The sequence below is a fragment of the Podarcis erhardii genome (assembly GCF_964252035.2).
Source record: "Podarcis erhardii genome assembly, chromosome: 5".
NCBI classification, from domain to species: domain Eukaryota; kingdom Metazoa; phylum Chordata; class Lepidosauria; order Squamata; family Lacertidae; genus Podarcis; species Podarcis erhardii.
In genome coordinates this window covers 77,947,668-77,965,205 of record NC_138509.1, presented here as the reverse complement: position 1 = coordinate 77,965,205, position 17,538 = coordinate 77,947,668, and the positions used below count along the sequence as shown (strand labels likewise).

General features: G+C 42.9%; 1 protein-coding gene across 25 annotated transcripts in view; it reads right to left on the bottom strand.

Moving 5' to 3' along the window:
• Positions 1-17,538, bottom strand: part of MBNL1 (muscleblind like splicing regulator 1) — a 181,609-nt gene that overhangs the window by 136,435 nt on the left and 27,636 nt on the right. For 11 of the 25 annotated variants that reach the window (XM_081862634.1, XM_081862631.1, XM_081862633.1 and 8 more), the window contains exon 2: positions 6,888-7,050. The exons of 1 other annotated variant lie outside the window; for it this stretch is intronic. In XM_081862634.1, coding sequence (XP_081718760.1) covers positions 6,888-7,050 — 163 coding nt within the window. Of the gene's footprint in view, positions 1-5,679; positions 5,699-6,887; positions 7,987-8,017; positions 8,117-8,149; positions 8,298-17,538 lie in introns of those variants that run through there. 13 more of the 25 variants (XM_081862635.1, XM_081862647.1, XM_081862642.1 and 10 more) reach the window with 5 other exon arrangements.

The window sequence follows — 17,538 nt, the reverse complement described above, 5'->3', positions numbered from 1 at the left end:
CTTCCAACAAAATATTAAAGTACAATAGTCCGTCAAACATTAAAAGCTTCCCTAAACAGGGCTGCCTTCGGATGTCTTCTAACAGTCTGGTAGTTGTTGTTCTCTTTGACATCTGGTGGGAGGGCGTTCCACAGGGAGGGCGCCACTACCGAGAAGGCCCTCTGCCTGGTTCCCTGTAACTTGGCTTCTTGCAGTGAAGGAACTGCCTGAAGGCCCTTGGCTCTGGACCTCAGTGTCCGGGCAGAACAATGGGGGTGGAGACAGTCCTTCAGGTATACTTGACCGAGGCCATTTAGGGCTTTAAAGGGCAGCACCAACACTTTCAATTACGCTTGGAAACGTACTGGGAGCCAATGTAGGTCTTTCAAAACCGCTGTTATGTGGTCTCGGCGGCCGCTCCCAGTCACTATTCTGGATTAGTTGCAGTTTCTGGGTCACCTTCAAAGGTAGCCCCACACAGAGCTGCCCTCTATTCATTTCCCTCTCTCTCCCTCCCCCCCCCACTATATACAGGGTGAGTCCTTTAAAAGAGGCCCCATGGATACAGAGTACACATGTTCCACAGGGCCTCTTTTAAAAGACTCACCCTCTCTCTCTCTCTCTCTCTCTCTCTCTCTGTGTGTGTATAGGTTTCAGTAGGTGGCCATATAAAAAACTGCATTTTTATCTTTGAACCAAATGCCCCTGGTCCATAGAGAATATGAAATGCAGTGGTACCTGGGAGCATAGCCAAAGACTGAAACAGCACAGCTGAAGGTTCTGCCATTTCACAGGGTCTCCTCAGAAAGTGTTTGCTTTGCCTGCTACAATATTCTAAAAATAGCAAAAGCATATTGGGCGATATCCATCTTGAACTCAAATGCAGCTTCTAGACAAGAACTACAAACATTCTGCCATACCTTGATCACCTTTTATCAGACGGAGAGATTGCTAAATGTTTATTTTTTTAACCTAAACAAGTCACATATATACACACTCTCTGAGTAATAACTGGTTTTCCCACTATTAACACCCTCATAACATAGGCTCGCTCAAACCTTCAATGTTCTTTCCAATATGAAAGGCTGCTAGCCTTTAGAACTAATTTACTATTATTTTCATATGCATTTTAGAGGTGGTTAAATGCTTTTATAACTGTTTAGATTAACAGTTTTGTAACTGTTTTTCCTACTGAGGTGTTTGTACAGAAAATATACCTCACATAAATGTAATCATCACCAAACTTTTTAGTTCATGATATACAATGTATAGCTTATTTTGCAATATACATCTTATTTTTACAGAAGCGTTTTACTTGCTATTCATTTTCAACAGTTTAAGTTCGTATTATTATTTTTTTGCCTCGTTTTTTCCCTTTAATTGCCCGAAAGCCTGCATAATAAATAACAACGGTAATCTTTACTTACATTAAAACTAATTGCAAACAGGGGGTGCAGGAGTATTTATTTTCCTGCTGGGAGTAGGGCAGAGATTCGGTAACAATCCTGGCCTATCAGAAAGATTCTGAGGCAGGACAAAGAATAGACTGTAAAATATTAAAATGTTTACGTATTAAAAGCTTGGCATTGCCTGCTTTCAACTCCCATATGTCAGACATCTCAAGGTGCATGCTAGCAATGTTTCAGCCAATGCCATTCATGCTTTAGCAATGTCCAGATTAGACTACTGTGATACCCTCTACATGGGGCTACCTTTGAAAACAGTTCAACAATTTCAGCTTGTGGCGAGAATATGGCAGCCTGCCTGCTGACAGAAACGGATAGGATCTCTCATATTTCATCTATTTTGAGACAGCTGCACCGGCTGCCAATTCGTTTCTAAGCCCAACTTGAAGTGTAAGTCCTGACCTTTACAGTCCTAAACAGCTTAGGTCCTGATTATCTCAGGCAACATCTTCTCCTATTACACACACACACACACACACACACCTTTTGAGGGTGTCCTGCTCCAGATCCTCTCTTACAGAGTGGCTAGGTTAAGCCTCTACAAGGAACAGAGCCTTCTTGGTGGTAGCTTTAACGCTCAAACATTCTTCCAAAAGAGGTCAATTTAGCTTCTCCACTGCTATCCTTTTCAGAACAACAGTAGACTTTACACTGCCATCTGTTGAACTAGTTTTTGTTGTGGTTTATTAGGATTTTATTAAATTTGTTTTATTTGCTGATTACCTTTCATTTTTTCATAAATCACACATCACTATAAATAATCAATATGCATATAAAGACACATAACTTGGTACAGGTTACCCCACTACTACCTTGTTCCATTTGGTGGGAAACCTGCTCTGCTAAACTCTTATGGAGTCATGTAAGTTACATGAGTGTGCTGAGGTTATCGGTATCAGATAACCACTGATTCCTCTAGTCCAGTGATGCCTACGTATTTTGCTGGTCACTAAAGTATTGGCCAGATGCCATGATCTGAACCTAGGACCTTCTATATATACAGCATGGGCCCATGAGCTCTAGAGCTCTAGAGCTTTCTTTATAAATTATGGGACTCTGGCCACAGGGAGGAGATGAAGGGCTCTATGATTTAATCCACTGACCTGAGATTGATAGCCGCATGGATCAACCGCAAGAGACAATTGTTAAGATTTAACATTTCAAAATATCCTGCATTAAGGTGAAAACTCTGATTTGTAATGTGCCTGAAAGAAATCTTCTGATTCTGTTCCATCGTTTGAAAGTATACTCAGGCTTAATTAACATTTGTGTTAGCACACTTACCAAGCTTTACATTCCCCCTCCTGGATATATATATGGGCATGCCAGTAGGGAGTCATACATGTGATGCACTAACTAAGCAAATGAGTGAAAGTAATTTGCTATGGTGTTAAAATGGGAAATATCTGGGGAACTGCATCTGTCTTCAGGATTTTGAGTCTTCCAAATAATGAGTAATCTCCAAGGGTCTGTGTTCATTACCAATTTATGCCAGAATATGCTGGTCGAGGTTAAATGATAATCTTATTTATGTGAGAGTAACGATGCACAAACACATCTGTTGGATTCACAGCTTTTCTGTATTATAGCACAGTTGCTTAGAGCTTGGCACTGATAACGCCAAGGTTGCAGGTTCGATCCCTGTGTGGGACAGCTGCATATTCCTGCCTTGCAGGGGGTTGGACTAGATGATCCTCAGGATCCCTCCCAACTCTACAATTCAATGATTCCATTTATTACATTTGCAACACATCTTTTAGGAAAACGTCTTAGAAGGTGACTTGCAAAACACTGAAAACAAAATTTTGTATGGTCAATCAAAATCAAAATCAAGTCATACTATATTGTTGTGTGCGTGGATTTTCAATTTCACCAGACTGCATTCTGGGCATGACAACTCTATCATTGCTTACTGGGTGCTAGTTCTAGGGTGGTTGTGCAGCCTCAAGCAAGATACCGCATCAACTTCCATGCATGGTGGGAGCTTGAAAACCAGAATCCACTCCAAGAAGTCAAGCTGAGGGCTCCTTTGCAATTCCTCCTCACAACAGCACACTTGTCCCCATGAGCAGACAACTCCCATAAGCAGTTAAACCAGCCTTGTGAATAGTTCCATAAAAAGCAAAATTTCGTGATCAAGGGACATAAAATGTTTAATTATAGTTTGACTGCAGCTGCACACCATTTGTGGCCCAACAAAATTTTCATTTTGTGTCCTATTCAACATTTTAAAGCAGGTGTGAGGAACCTCTGGCCCTCCAGATGTTGCTGAGCTACAGTTTCCACCATCCCTGGCCATCGATTATAGTCGCTGGCGCCGATGTGAGTTACAGTTCCTCAACATCTGGTGGGTCAGGTCTTCCCCACACCAGTTTAAAAGTTCCCATGCTTAGGCATCGAGACATCCTCCATCCTTGCCACAGAAGACTGAAGTCCCCTTCAGGCTCAACAGGGGAGGAGGGAGAAGGGATGCTGTTATCTGAACTAGCCAGATGTTTAAATGATATTCAATCACAGCCAGTCCATTATTTAGCACTGTCTTGCCCAAAAATGGCAACTAAACATTTCGTTTTGGTGACTGTAATATTGGTTTAAGGAGCCATTTGGAGCCTGGCTTATATATCTGAGTTTCTAACACTGAACTCCACCCTTCCCTGTATAGTCTGTTGCTTTGTATTGAAAATCCACGTTTTTAAATGGCTGGGAGTATGGTCCGAAGGCACTTACCTTGCTGGTGCTAAGAACGCCTGAGCCTGGGGCAAAGGAAGTTACCTTATATATAGTCAGAGCAATGCTCCATCTATCTCAGTACCGGCTACACTAACTTCCAGCAGCTCTCCAACATTTCAGGCAGGAGTCTCTCCCAACTCTAACTGGAGATGCCAGGGACCTTCTGCAAGAAAAGTATGTGCTCTACCACTGAGCTACAGCCTTTCCCCATTCCAGAACACCGAATGAATGGAAGACACCCCAGAAACCACACGTTTCACCTTGGGTTTCGTAATGGATGAGAAGTGACATTAAAAAATGAGAAAACAAATCACTTGTCTTATTCCACCACTGTTAAGGTGCTCCAAGAGTTTCAGCAGAACTGAAGGGAAGGATATACAATTTTATAAACAAATAAAACGTTTGGGAAAGGGGAGGAAAAGAACAATCTCTCTCGTAGTTTGCAAAAGCTTCCAGTCGGGCAAAAACTCTTGAAACGGGTTTGGAGCAGGGCTGGTGAGAGGTGGGATGGCAGTCACCAAGACCCAGATAGAGAAGCTTGGAGGGCCACATCTGGTCGCGGGGGCTGACACTCCTTACCCGTGGCCTATGGCTAAGGTGTAGTATGGAGCGTCTTTCACCTGCCCTTTGTGCTGCATCCCTCAGTCTTTGCAACAACAGCTTGCACAATGGTCCCCGTAATCAAATGAATGGAAGTTACCTAGCAGCAACGCTTAATGGAGAGCTTTCCTAATCCTTAAGAATGGCTATGGTTGCCAAGCAGTAGAACGAAACGACAAATCCTTGGCTCACTAGCTTTGGCAACCAAGGCTCCCGGGGCCAACATATATTTGTGCGCTAGCTATAGAGCATCCGAAAACAGCAATAGACAGATAAATAGGCAGGCAGATGATCATCACTCCAACATGGCCTATGTGACTGACAAGTGGTGTTACAACGTTATTCTACAGCAAGAAAATCTAAGCTGACCTTGAGTGTGATATGGCCAAATGGCAAGTCACAACCCACAACATGCCTTCAGCCGCCAAAGCAAACACAGAGCAGAGAATTGACTTTTCTCACAGTTCTGGCGACTGCTGTCCAGTCAGTATGAACAAGTCCAGTCATAAACGAGGCAGAGCTGAACATTTGCCCCTTCGTAGCCTAATTCCAAGTCCAAATATTTGGCTGGAATGGCAGCCCTATTTCATTTTAAAACAAGCAAACATACATTTCTCCTTCAACTTCCACTCTGTCCAGCTGTAGGTTCATCAATTACAGGCATCACTTCTTTAGACATTATACCAGAGGCAGGAAAAGTGTGTGTGTGAGAGAGAGAGATTGAGATTGTGTGTGTGCATGACTCAACCACGTATCGATTTCTCACTGCTCTGTAACATGCAAAAGCAATCCTGGCTCTCAGCCAGATTTAGAACCCTAAATGAAGCCTAAATACTTGCATTTAAATCAGTTCAGTTCCATTTAAGTCAATCAGACTAAGCAATTTGAAATTCAAGCCCTTTACCTGCATGGACTGTGGAATGTTGAGGTCAAGGTGCATTGAGCATAAGCCTATGCATTTTTACTTGGAAGTAAATTCCACCATGTTCAATGGGGATTACTCCCAGGTAAGTGCTTGCTAGACTGAAGCCCTAATCCGTATGCTCAAAGGAACATATGCCTTATGCCAGACCACTGGTATATCTAGCTCAGTATTTCCAACGCTGAATGGCAGAGACGCTACAGGGTTTCAGACAAGGAACAATTCCAGCCATACAGATGCCAGGGAGTGAACTTGAAACCTTCTGCATGCAAAGCCGATGCTCCACCACTTAGCTACAACCTGCCTCCCAAATAAACAAGTCTGGGATTTCAAGCATGGTAAACTAGGGCAGAAGATAAGTCTCAAGCCTGACTGATGAAAGCAGGAACATATTTGAAAACAGCAATTCTAGACATCATCCATTTTCCTGAAGCAGTAATATATCCATAGAGCATTAGCTATAGTTCTCTTTCATAAGTACAGAAACATGGTTTTCAAATCCAATATTTAAACAGGCGATCCTTTCATAAGCTGAGACTTATACAAGTGATCTTTTAATTAAGATTTTTAGTGCAATGTTAACGAAGGAAATTCTCAGACTTTGTGACTGCTGACTACACACAACAACTATCTAGGTATGCTCTCAGCACCAGGCAATTGTTCAGAAGACATGGCCTTTAGTTTGAGGACTCTAATTTTTTTCACTTTAAGCACACACAGAGAATTAACCATTGAATTTTTTCTACAAAAGAAAAAAAGCAGAACCCTTTCATGTCCTAATGACTAACAAATTTATTGCAGTAAGAGCTTTCAGAGTAGATAACCCCAGCCTTTAACAGTTCAGACCTGAGTCCATCTTTCAGTCTAAACGTGAATTGTATTTGCTTTTTGCAGTACTATGGACTAACACTCTTCTGAGGTGCACAAATGGTGCTTCTTAACATTCCAACTTAAAGATGCACTGTAATTCTAAGGATAAAGGAACTATAATAAACTGCAAGAAAACAGAGCCTAGCCCTTCTGAAAATCCCCACTCTCTCTCCCTGCCTTAAAGCATAATTATTAAAACCACAACCTCATTAATAAGATTAAAAAATAGCATCCCTTAAAACTCAATTGCTTCAGTGATTACAACTGTTTCAGTCATTATTTTTGTCTTAGCTTTGAAGAGAATGATAATATTTACTCACTTTCAATGAATCAAAGCAGGCGATTACTCGTCCATTTTCAACTTGGCAGCTTTTCGATGGATGTGCAAATTTACATTCCGTATCTGGACGTGAGCAAGTCCCTCTTTGGAACTCACGACACACTTCCAGTGTTAGCCATTTTGTGTCCCGGATTGGTGTGACACTTACAGCCATGTTTAGATTTTTTTTTTACAGGTAGTTAAAATTGTCAATGAAATAAACAAATTAAAAAAAAAGGAGAGAGAGAAGAGGCCAAACTGATAAGACTGGAAACGATGAAAAATGCCACCTCCAAAATGCTTCCCCCAAAGCCCCAAAGCCCAACGTTAAAAGATGTAAAGTTGTGTTGTCGCAACAGCAAGGAATAGATTTCCCACTAGAAAGTCACAGCGCGAAACTGTCAATCAGAAGAGGGGGGTGGTTTTGGAACTTAAGGTCGTCAGAAAAATGAGCATTTAAAAGTGTGGCCTGGAATGAGCCTTGTGCTCTCAGTAAACCATTCTTGAGTGCCAAATTGGGAGGCCAAAATGCCAGCAGCAGAACGTGGAAGACCCTTCAGGAGAGGATTTCCAAGCTGCTCTCAGGAAAAAGTTGCCTGAAAGGGGAATCTACACACGGCTGAATCTGCAATTGTTATTATTAATTTTATTATTGAGATTTCAATTTATTCAATTTTTTTTGGTGTGGCGCAATTGGTATCGATTAGTTTGGCACAGACAGATGCAGCAATTTAAAGAGATAAATCAAGGAACGGTTTATTTTGCTCCTTCTCTCTTTGATATATTTTTTTTCCCTTTCTGGCAGAAGATTATCTCACTTTTCCAGCAAACTTTTGTTGTTGTCGTTATGCTTATTATTTCTAAAAGAATAACTAAAGCAGCCTAGGGCAACGCCTGATGCTTAGAGCTTTTTTTCCTCTCTCTTTCTCTTTCTCTTGATTATAAGTAGAAATGAGGGGAGGGGTGGCTGGGCTAGAGGTGGAGAGTGGATGAGCTGTCGTCGCAGTCTAGCTGGCAGCAAGCAAGGCAAAAAGCAGAGTCTGCTCTAGAAGCGGTTCCAAGCAGCAGAGACGTCAGGAAAGGCACTTCTTAGTACCAACCTGTAGAAAAAACAGATACGTTAAAATTTACCAAGCAGCACTTCACTGATGTCTCACAGCATAATCACGTCGCCATGTGCTCCTCTCTGCCTTACTACTCTCTACACAGCATGATTCCCCACCCCCCCCTTCTCGGTCTCAAAACAAAACAAAAAATACTTACAGTGCAGCATATTGCAGCCGGCCATCGTGGGCTTATTAAAAAGGGGGCCGTTCTCCCCTTCTGAAGCAAGGCATGATGATAAGGAGATAACCAATCACAGACAGTGTTGCAGCAATATTCTGGGCAGAAAGCCAGTCGTGTGGGCTGTCTTATGAAAGGTCGCGCCTGTCAGACGTTCATTGCTATGCTATAAGCAGAGAAGACGTCCATCAGATGCGACTTTATTCCACTGCAAGAGGACGACCATGTGGGTTTTGAAATTTACCCAACATGCAGTGAGTGGAATAAACCATGTTAGCTGGTTTTGTTTTTTTTCCAAACAGCTTCCAACTCCAGCACCAAGTGCTTGCAGCGTCCAGGCAGAGGAAAGGGGGTGGGCTGCAGAGCAAGGGGGGGTGGATAAAAAGGAAAGCAGGAAAAGCAGCAAGCTTCCCAACTGCAGGTCACATTTAGGCTGCTTTCTCCCCGCTTTGCATGGAAGCCCAGCAAGCCCAGAGCACGCCTACTGTATCTGACAGATGAATATAAAAGGGAAAGGGGTGTTCACAAATGGTACAGTCTCCTGACCTATCCAGTTCACTTCCTTCTAAACCATAAGCCCTGCCTCCTCTACAGAAATCAGCTCGACTTCTCTCTCTCTCTCTCTCTCTCTCTCCCTCTCTCTCTCTCTCTTTAAACTGCTGGAGAACTATTCCGTTCAGTCAGCACATAGCCTGCTAGTAGATCCCAGGCAGGTTAGGAAGGATCAAAAATACCTTCCCGAGGCACAAGCCTAGGAGGTAGGAGCGGTGGGTATCTTCAGCCTGCCCGGCCGCCTCCAAAGCCAATCTCGGAGGGGATAAAGTGATTCCATAACCGTCACCTTAAATATTAAGCAGGCAATCTGGTTTAAAGCAACACGATACGCTTCGGGTCGACACTTAAAGCGATAGCGTCAACAAACGGCCTACGGTTTTCTGAGGCTCGTGTTCACACCAGAACTCAGCTCCCCAGGGGCTCATGTCTTAAAATGGCTTCTTTCAGAAAGGAGTTTGCTTTGCACTATTACTAGTCAGGATATTCTCCGCCAGAAGAAGAAGAAGAAAAAAGACAGACAGACAGAGAAAGAGAGAGAGATGAAGATGGTAATGATTATTATTCAGAGAGGCAAACAACTGCGGTATTTTTCGGCCCGTGGGAGAGAGAAGAGCTGTTGTAAATTTCATAAACCAAATTAATCTGACGGGACTTTCACAAGATTGCATGGTTTTGTTCCAGTTTAGTTAACTCTGAAAAGCAGAGGGTGTTTTCACAAGCGCTGAATTTGTTACATAGGATTTGTTCTCTCTCTCTCTCTCCTCTCTCTCTCTCTCTCAGAAAGTTCGGAGCACCCTTTGCCTGCCCGATGAAATTCTCTAAGCATGGGGGGAAAGCGTAGTGATTTCTACTCGCGGGTACATATTTTATTCCTTATGCATGGAAGTGCCTTTGTAGGTATACTTGCAGCAGAACCTAAAGATGGGATCAGCAAGACGCAAGCCCAGAACCAAGTCCATCCACCTGAGGAATACCATTGGCCATCTGCAGCCAATTCAGAGGCATGAGAAATGTATGAAGAGGCAGCTCCTAGCCACACACCTGAAAAGTAGTAGCAGAATCCTGGCCTGAAGAACTGGCTTGCCATGTGAGCAACTACACTAGCTTCCTGGGAGGTGGATCACTGTTGCATGTTGGGAGAAACAAGGACGAGGCAATGTGGAAGTCTGTGTGGTGTAAACACACTGGCAAAGTCAATCCTGTGTTCCTGCTGGTGCATTTGCACCGTGCTGGCCTTACTGCCCCTTCCTGACTCCCCCCTTGTAAACAGCAGCAACCCACCTCCTGGAAAGCTAGCATAGTGCCTCAAACCACCAATCTCCCGCTCTTCTTCAAGGGGCCCCTCCAGTAAAACGAGTTAAGGACTATTCTAATAAAAATGAATTGCCATGCCATCTTTTCCCTAGTACATCTACACAACCAAGAAAACGGTGAACATACTAGTCTTGCCTGATGCATCAGGCGATATTCAAATTTCTTCCACCATTCCAGTCCTCAGACATTTCAGGACAGTGCTAATATGTAGCTCAGTTTGTTAAAGCATGATGCTGATAATGCCAAGGTAGCAAGTTCGGCCCCCGTAAGTGGCAGCTGCATATTCCTGCATTGAAGGGGCTTGGACCAGACGATCCTCAGAGTCCCTTCCAACTCTACCACTGCATGATTCTATGTCTGCTCAAAAGTAAGTCCCACTGAGTTCAGTGGGGACCACTGCCAGGGAAGTGGGCAAAAGATTGCAGCTTTGCAGTGCGATTTTATACATGCCTACTAAGTAGGGACGCGGGTGGCACTGTGGGTTAAACCACAGAGCCTAGGACTTGCTGATCAGAAGGTCGGCGGTTTGAATCCCCGCAACAGGATGAGCTCCCGTTGCTCGGTCCCTGCTCCTGCCAACCTAGCAGTTCGAAAGCATGTCAAAGTACAAGTAGATAAATAGGTACCGCTCTGGTGGGAAGGTAAACGGCGTTTCCGTGCACTGCTCTGGTTCGCCAGAAGCGGCTTAGTCATGCTGGCCACATGACCCAGAAGCTGTACACTGGCTCCCTCGGCCAATAAAGTGAGATGAGCGTCGCAACCCCAGAGTCAGTCACGACTGGACCTATTGGTCAGGGGTCCCTTTACCTTTACCTTACTAAGTAGTAATAATTATGAAGTTCAAGGTGCTTAAGTACACTCTTCCCTAAGTCCCGCTGAACTCAGTGGGGCTTACTTCTAAGTAAACACATATGGGATCCTGCTCTTAACCTCTTATAAAGACAAGGAATCAAAAAGATAAAACAGTGAGACTGGGAGATTTTTAACCTTGCTGTCTTTAGTATTTTGATTTCCTGGAGCAAAGTAACATGAGGAATGTTGGCCTCTCTTACAGTGGTCTCCCACCCCCCATTTAAAAGCCACAATTGCAGCACTAACCAGCTAGGACACAGAAATCCTCTGTGATTAGGTGCAGAGCATGCCGCAATCAGTCTTGGCATGTTATTGGAATTCGGTCTGTGAAAACACCACCCCAGTTCCAGATTCATCAATCCAGAAACCTCCTTCAGTCATTCATCAGTGGAATCACCATGCCACTCTTTAAATGCTCTTTGGAAGAGGAGATAAAAATCTATCTTTTCCCAAAGTTACAGTGTGCAAAGTCACAAGTGATCAATATTACATGACGTAGGCAAGAGGTTGCTAAAGAAATAGCAATTTCTGGATGTAATTTTTTTTTACTTTTTCTAGCAATCCTTTTTTGTTCATTATGTCTACTGCTGTGGAAATCATTACTTTCTCTTTATCCCAAAATACGCTATAAAACATACAGAAAGATAGATATACTGAAAAGAGAAGTGTGTTTTATGGTTACCTGCTTATCACCACAATAAAATATACCATAAATGGTTGATCGCAAGAAACTGTGTATGTTGTTATCCATTTAATAAGGATCTCCAACATTTCTGTAGCAAGATTCTGAATACTAAAATTAACAATGCACAACCTTCTACTTTGGTATTTACCCAAGTATTTCATGCAGCAAATAGATATATACTGCATGGATATATGCAGCTATGGCAAAGAATTATAGGGCAAAACCAACTCCACCCTGTTCTTTGAACAGCACAGCACATTGTTATTGATCTGCAAATTCAAGGTGCTGGTGTTAACCTTTAAAACCCCTAAACTGATAAAGATAAAACACAATGTTATACTGCTAGCTTGTTTAATGTATCAGTCACAATACAGCAAAATGGTAGCAACATTGTAATTAGTTGTTTCAAAGAATGGTGGTGTTATTATTTATTTTTGCATTGGGGATGTTTGTTATCAATAATAGCAGTAGGGTTTTTTAAAATAAAAATAAATCTATATTCCTAAAGAAATCTATCCCTTATTGAACTGGGTAAAGGTAAAGGCGACTATGGGGCTGTGGCGCTCATCTCGTTTTCAGGCCGAGGGAGCTGGCGTTTGTCCACAGACAGCTTCTCCGGGTCATGTGGCCAGCATGACTAAGCCACTTCTGGCGAACCAGAGCAGTGCGCAACGGGACACCATGACAGAAACTGGGACCCCCAGGAACTACAGCTGGGGCCTCTAACCTGTTCAATACTTCTTCCCATGAGGTACACCACACACCACTGTATTGTTTTAAGTGGCTAACAGACAGGGTGGGTGTTTGTTTTTTCAAACAGCTATTACCCGATTGTTCTCTTTTTGTGGGTGTATCTTTTATGCCTTCATTTCATTAGCTATCTTGGGATTTTGTTTGGAGTTTTTGGGATCGATGTTCGCATCTGTAGTTTTTAATGGGGATTGCCATATATTTCATTACTGTCAACCTGTTTTTTTGTAAGCCGCCACCCTGAATTTTCTTTGAAATGGAGGGAACGTATAAGATTTCAAAAACATAAATGTTAAACAGTGACAGTAATAGAGGTAACAGCTTGAACATATCCATTGAGGTTCATTGCCCTCCCATCTGATGTCAAAGAGATAAACAACTACCTGACATTCAGAAGACATCTTAAGGCAGCCCTGTTCAGGGAGGTTTTTAATCTGTAACGCTGTATTGTTTTTAACACTTGATTGGGAGCCGCCCAGAGTGGCTGGGGAAACTCAGCCAGATGGGCGAGGTATAAATAATAAATTATTATTATTATTATTCATTGACATTTAGTGCTCAATTCCATATGCCTAAGAATACAAGACAAAAACTGTACTAAACAGACTTAGGGTCTAACCCAGGATTGAGTAGCATGTGGCTGTGGATGTTCGATTCCAGCCACCATCCTCCTCAACCAGTCTGGCCAACGACTGGAGATGAACGGAATAGTAGTTCAAAAACCTGGATGGCTGCAATATAGCACCGCCTGCCTGTTCTAGCCCAATACAGTGGTATCTTGGGTTAATAACTTAATTTGTTCTGGAGATCCGTTCTTAACCTGAAACTGTTCTTAACCTGAGGTACCACTTTAGCTAATGGGGCCTCCCTCTGCCGCCGCCACACGATTTCTGTTCTCATCCTGAGGTAAAGTTCTCAACCTGAGGTACTATTTCTGGGTTAGCAGAGCCTGTAACCTGAAGCGTCTGTAACCTGAGGTACCACTGTATCCTGTTCCCAACACTGATCAACCTCCAGGATGCCTACAAACATTAAAATTGAAATTGATTTCAAACATTCAGCTACAAAAAAAAATTATATCCTTAGTACTCAAAGTGTGAGGAGCGTCCACTATTTTATAAGCTGCTGCTCCTTGACCATATTCCAGCTTCCTAGTTTTAGACCATGTCGTTTTTCTGCCTTCTGCTTCTGAGCTTGTTGCACTGATTGGTTGGACAATGATACAACTCCCTATTTATTTCGGCACTTTTGGCAAGCACTGGACCTTTTGCCATTAATCCACTGCTGTGTAGCCTCCTCCTATCCCTTCTAGTTTCATTTAACCTGCCCCTTCCCCCAACCTCGGAGGAAAATGAGCACCGAGCATTTAAGCAGTCTCCCCTTGCCCTGCCTTTATCATCCCTGCGATGATTTGAACACATTCCACCCTCCCCGTCCCCAAGTCTCACTGGGGCAAAGTTTCTAAACCCTTGGACTGCAAATATTTAACAGACATCACTGAGAAGTAAGTTCAAGGTTCTGCTACAGGGAAGATCTCCTTCCAGGCTCATTCTGGCCTCAGTTTAGCAACTTCGGTGAAATACACCAAGAAGAGTTCTAAAGGGCTTAACAAAGCCCAAAGAGGGTATTTAAAACAAGTCTAAATTAGCAGGATAAAGGGCAGTGATTCACAAGCTTGCCTTAATCTGTATGAAGCAACTGTCTGCTCCTTGCATGCTCCAAGTGGCTGCAATGTTTTGATTATTTCCACCCTCTCCTGCTCATAGGGCTATGTTTTCACATAAGCAGAGCTTCTGGGGTTGCAAGGAGGAAGACGTAAATAAACATTAACTTGGGAGAATATGAGCTGGGTAGAGAAGAATTAAAGAGGGTCATGTGGAAAGGGCATGAAATTATACTAGATATACTTCACAAAGCCAATTTCACAAACTGGCCCTGTTTTTTTTCCCCCATCTGCCCTTAACACATCTTCCCGTTTTTTTAAAAAAAGAGAACACCAAGGCAAATTACTGCCATTTAAAGAGCACTTTAGCCCTAAAAATATGGGCACGGATGCTGCATTATTCTGCTGAATATCTTGACTAAGCATCCGGTGACATTTTTATATCAGTTTCCTAAATCAAAACACAAACCTTTATGGGCAGTATGTCATAACAAATATTTTGCTCCCCTGTTATATGTAGGAGTAAGGCTTAAATGCTTGAACAGGAATGATTATGGGCTGAGGATTATGAGACTCTGAAAGTTATGTGGAGAACTGTGACAGAGCCTGGACAATGAATTCTCTAATATACACCTTTCCAGGTATATAATATTTTCCACCAAAAGAAAAAGAAAAAAAGCTCCAGATCATAAAACTTTAAATTACCAAATTTGTGGTCAATATCACACCCAAAAATATCAAAATGTAATGGAAGTAAAATAGGAATCTATGTAAACCAATGGTTGCACTCTCTAGGTTTTCTTACTGTTCTGTTTTTATGGGACTGAGCAGTGAAAGAACCAACAATCTGTTTAAATCAGGTGCTAAAATGGTCAAGATAAGCTTGCCCACAACTGCAATGGTTCAAACTACATACCCCATTATTCCTTCACAGATGTCTATATCATGGGTAGGCAAACTAAGGCCCGGGGGCCGGATCGAGGCCCGCAGATGGTCCAGGAATCAGCGTGTTTTTACATGAGTAGAATGTGTGCTTTTATTTAAAATGCATCTCTGGGTTATTTGTGGGGCATAGGAATTCATTTTCCCCCCTTCAAAATACAGTCCAGCCCCACACAAGGTCTGAGGGACACTGATTCTGTTCACTTTAAAGTCACATTGATCAAATTCACACTTTCTGAAACAATATGAGAACTGAAATACTGCCATCCTTCAAAATTCACACTTATCCAGATTTTGCAATGCAGCTGTCCAACCATTCAATATTTACAAAAATACATATATGAGAAAATATGTGCATGAAAAATGAATATATTAGTGAAAAAAATATTATATGCATTGTACTGGGAGAAACTACTGGCAAGGATGTGCACATTGGTCAAAACTGCACATTACTGCAGTTACTATGAAAAATTTACACAAAGTTGCTGAATAATTTTCATGCAGATTTTTTTAAAGGAAATTTGAAAAATCTCTCCAGAGATTTGGGGAGCCGAATTTAGGACTGGGAAAATGAGAAAGAGCCAAAAAATTTCAGAATCTACCATCCCTACTCCAGTCATGTATAAGAGGCCTGCCTGACCAACCAGTGTTGTTGTTTACAGTCCCAGAAATACAGCAAATGTAGGAAACCAATGGAGACCTCCATGGGCCACCATACATGGTTACGTCTATCCTGCAAGAGTGGCAAGCAGATGCAGCTCACCAGTGGGGAGGAGCCACTACACTAGCTTCCTGGAAATAGTGCCGCTGCTGCTTGCAAGGGGAGGCACGAGGTGGGAGGCAGGAAGGAGGTAAGGGTTTTGTAGGCACACCGGAAGGAGACCATTTTGGTTCTGACTACCCAGCCCTGACCTCCAGGCTTCTCACCCTTACCCTGCTCTCTTCCGGGTCCAGAGATGCCACTGCTGCAAAGCTAGCATTGTGGTTCCACCCCACCAGGCAATCCACTTCTGGTGGGAAGCTGTACAGCATGGGTAGGCAAACTAAGGCCCGGGGGTCGGATCCAACCCAATCACCTTCTAAATCCAGCCCACGGATGGTCCGGGAATCAGCTTCTTTTTGCATGAGTACAATGTGTGCTTTTATTTAAAATGCATCTCTGGGTTATTTGTGGGGCCTGCCTGGTGCTTTTACATGAGTACAATGTGTGCTTTTATTTAAAAAGCATCTCTGGGTTATTTGTGGGGCATAGAAATTCGTTCATATTTTTTTTCAAAATAGTGAAGCTGAGGCTCCAATACTTTGGCCACCTCATGAGAAGAGAAGACTCCCTGGAAAAGATCCTGATTTTGGGAAAGATTGAGGGCACAAGGAGAAGGGGACGACAGAGGATGAGATGGTTGGACAGTGTTGTCGAAGCTACCAGCATGAGTTTGACCAAACTGCGGGAGGCAGTGGAAGACAGGAGTGCCTGGTGTGCTCTGGTCCATGGGGTCACGAAGAGTCGGACACGACTAAACAACTAAACAACAACAAGTCCGCCTCCCCCCCCACAAGGTCTGAGGGACAGTGGACCAGCCCCCTGCTGAAAAAGTTTGCTGACCCCTGATGTACAGCCTGTGTCAGGGAATCTCAGAAAGAATGTTGTTCCTAAACTATACAAGAAAATAGAAATAATCTTCCTCTCTGGGGCTTCAAACGAGTAAGGAACATAACTGAAACTTGTTTCCAGATTTTTCCAGCCATTCAATTAATCAATTATTCAGAGGATTACTAAATGGGGAGGCTAAAGAATTATTACTGAAGAAATTACAAACATCAGCTACAAAAGGAAGATTTCACTTTAAACTACGTTCTATTATTGCTCCAAGAAATGGATTCATTTTCATATTCTCATTACACTTGTCATCAAAGGGAAAACACATTTGAGTAAGAACCCTCTGTTTATGCTTCGCATACATGCATCCACGGTTCTGTAATTGATTTAGCAGAATATTGGTTGTTTTGCTCCATGGGAAGTCAAAACACACATGCAAGGAAATGTACAAACAGCATTCGTTTAATGCAGCATTAATCAGCCTTAAAAATTAGAAAAGAGAGGAACAAAAAGAAGTCAAAAGTCATGAACTGAATTGCAGATAAAAATAAAAATATGTGGAGTGTTTATTAGCCTAGATAATGCCTGGATTCCTAATATATAGCTGGTGGGCCTGATACTGGCTTTTGAAAATGCATTATGTTACTGTCGCAGTATCATAGAGGACTGCACTTCATAATCAGCTAGTAGAAAATACTGGTCGGCTAGCATCCAGCCCGAATCTGCAAAGTCCTGCTATTCACCGGGGACTAAAACCCATGATGCCCACTTTGCACTGGGCTGCTGGCAAAGAGGGATGGCAGTATTACAGAGTTTCCCGTTCCACCTGCCAAACATGTGGGAGGGCTGATGAGCCCCTGGTAGAAGCCTTGCCAGCAGCAGCCTGTGGAAAGTCCGGAAACGGGGAGTTCTAGGGTGGGGAAGGGGAAGAGCAGAGCTGATCTAGGATCCACTGGATCCCAAGCTGGCCCCACTGCCATCACACAATTCAGGAAGGTGCAGTGATTTCC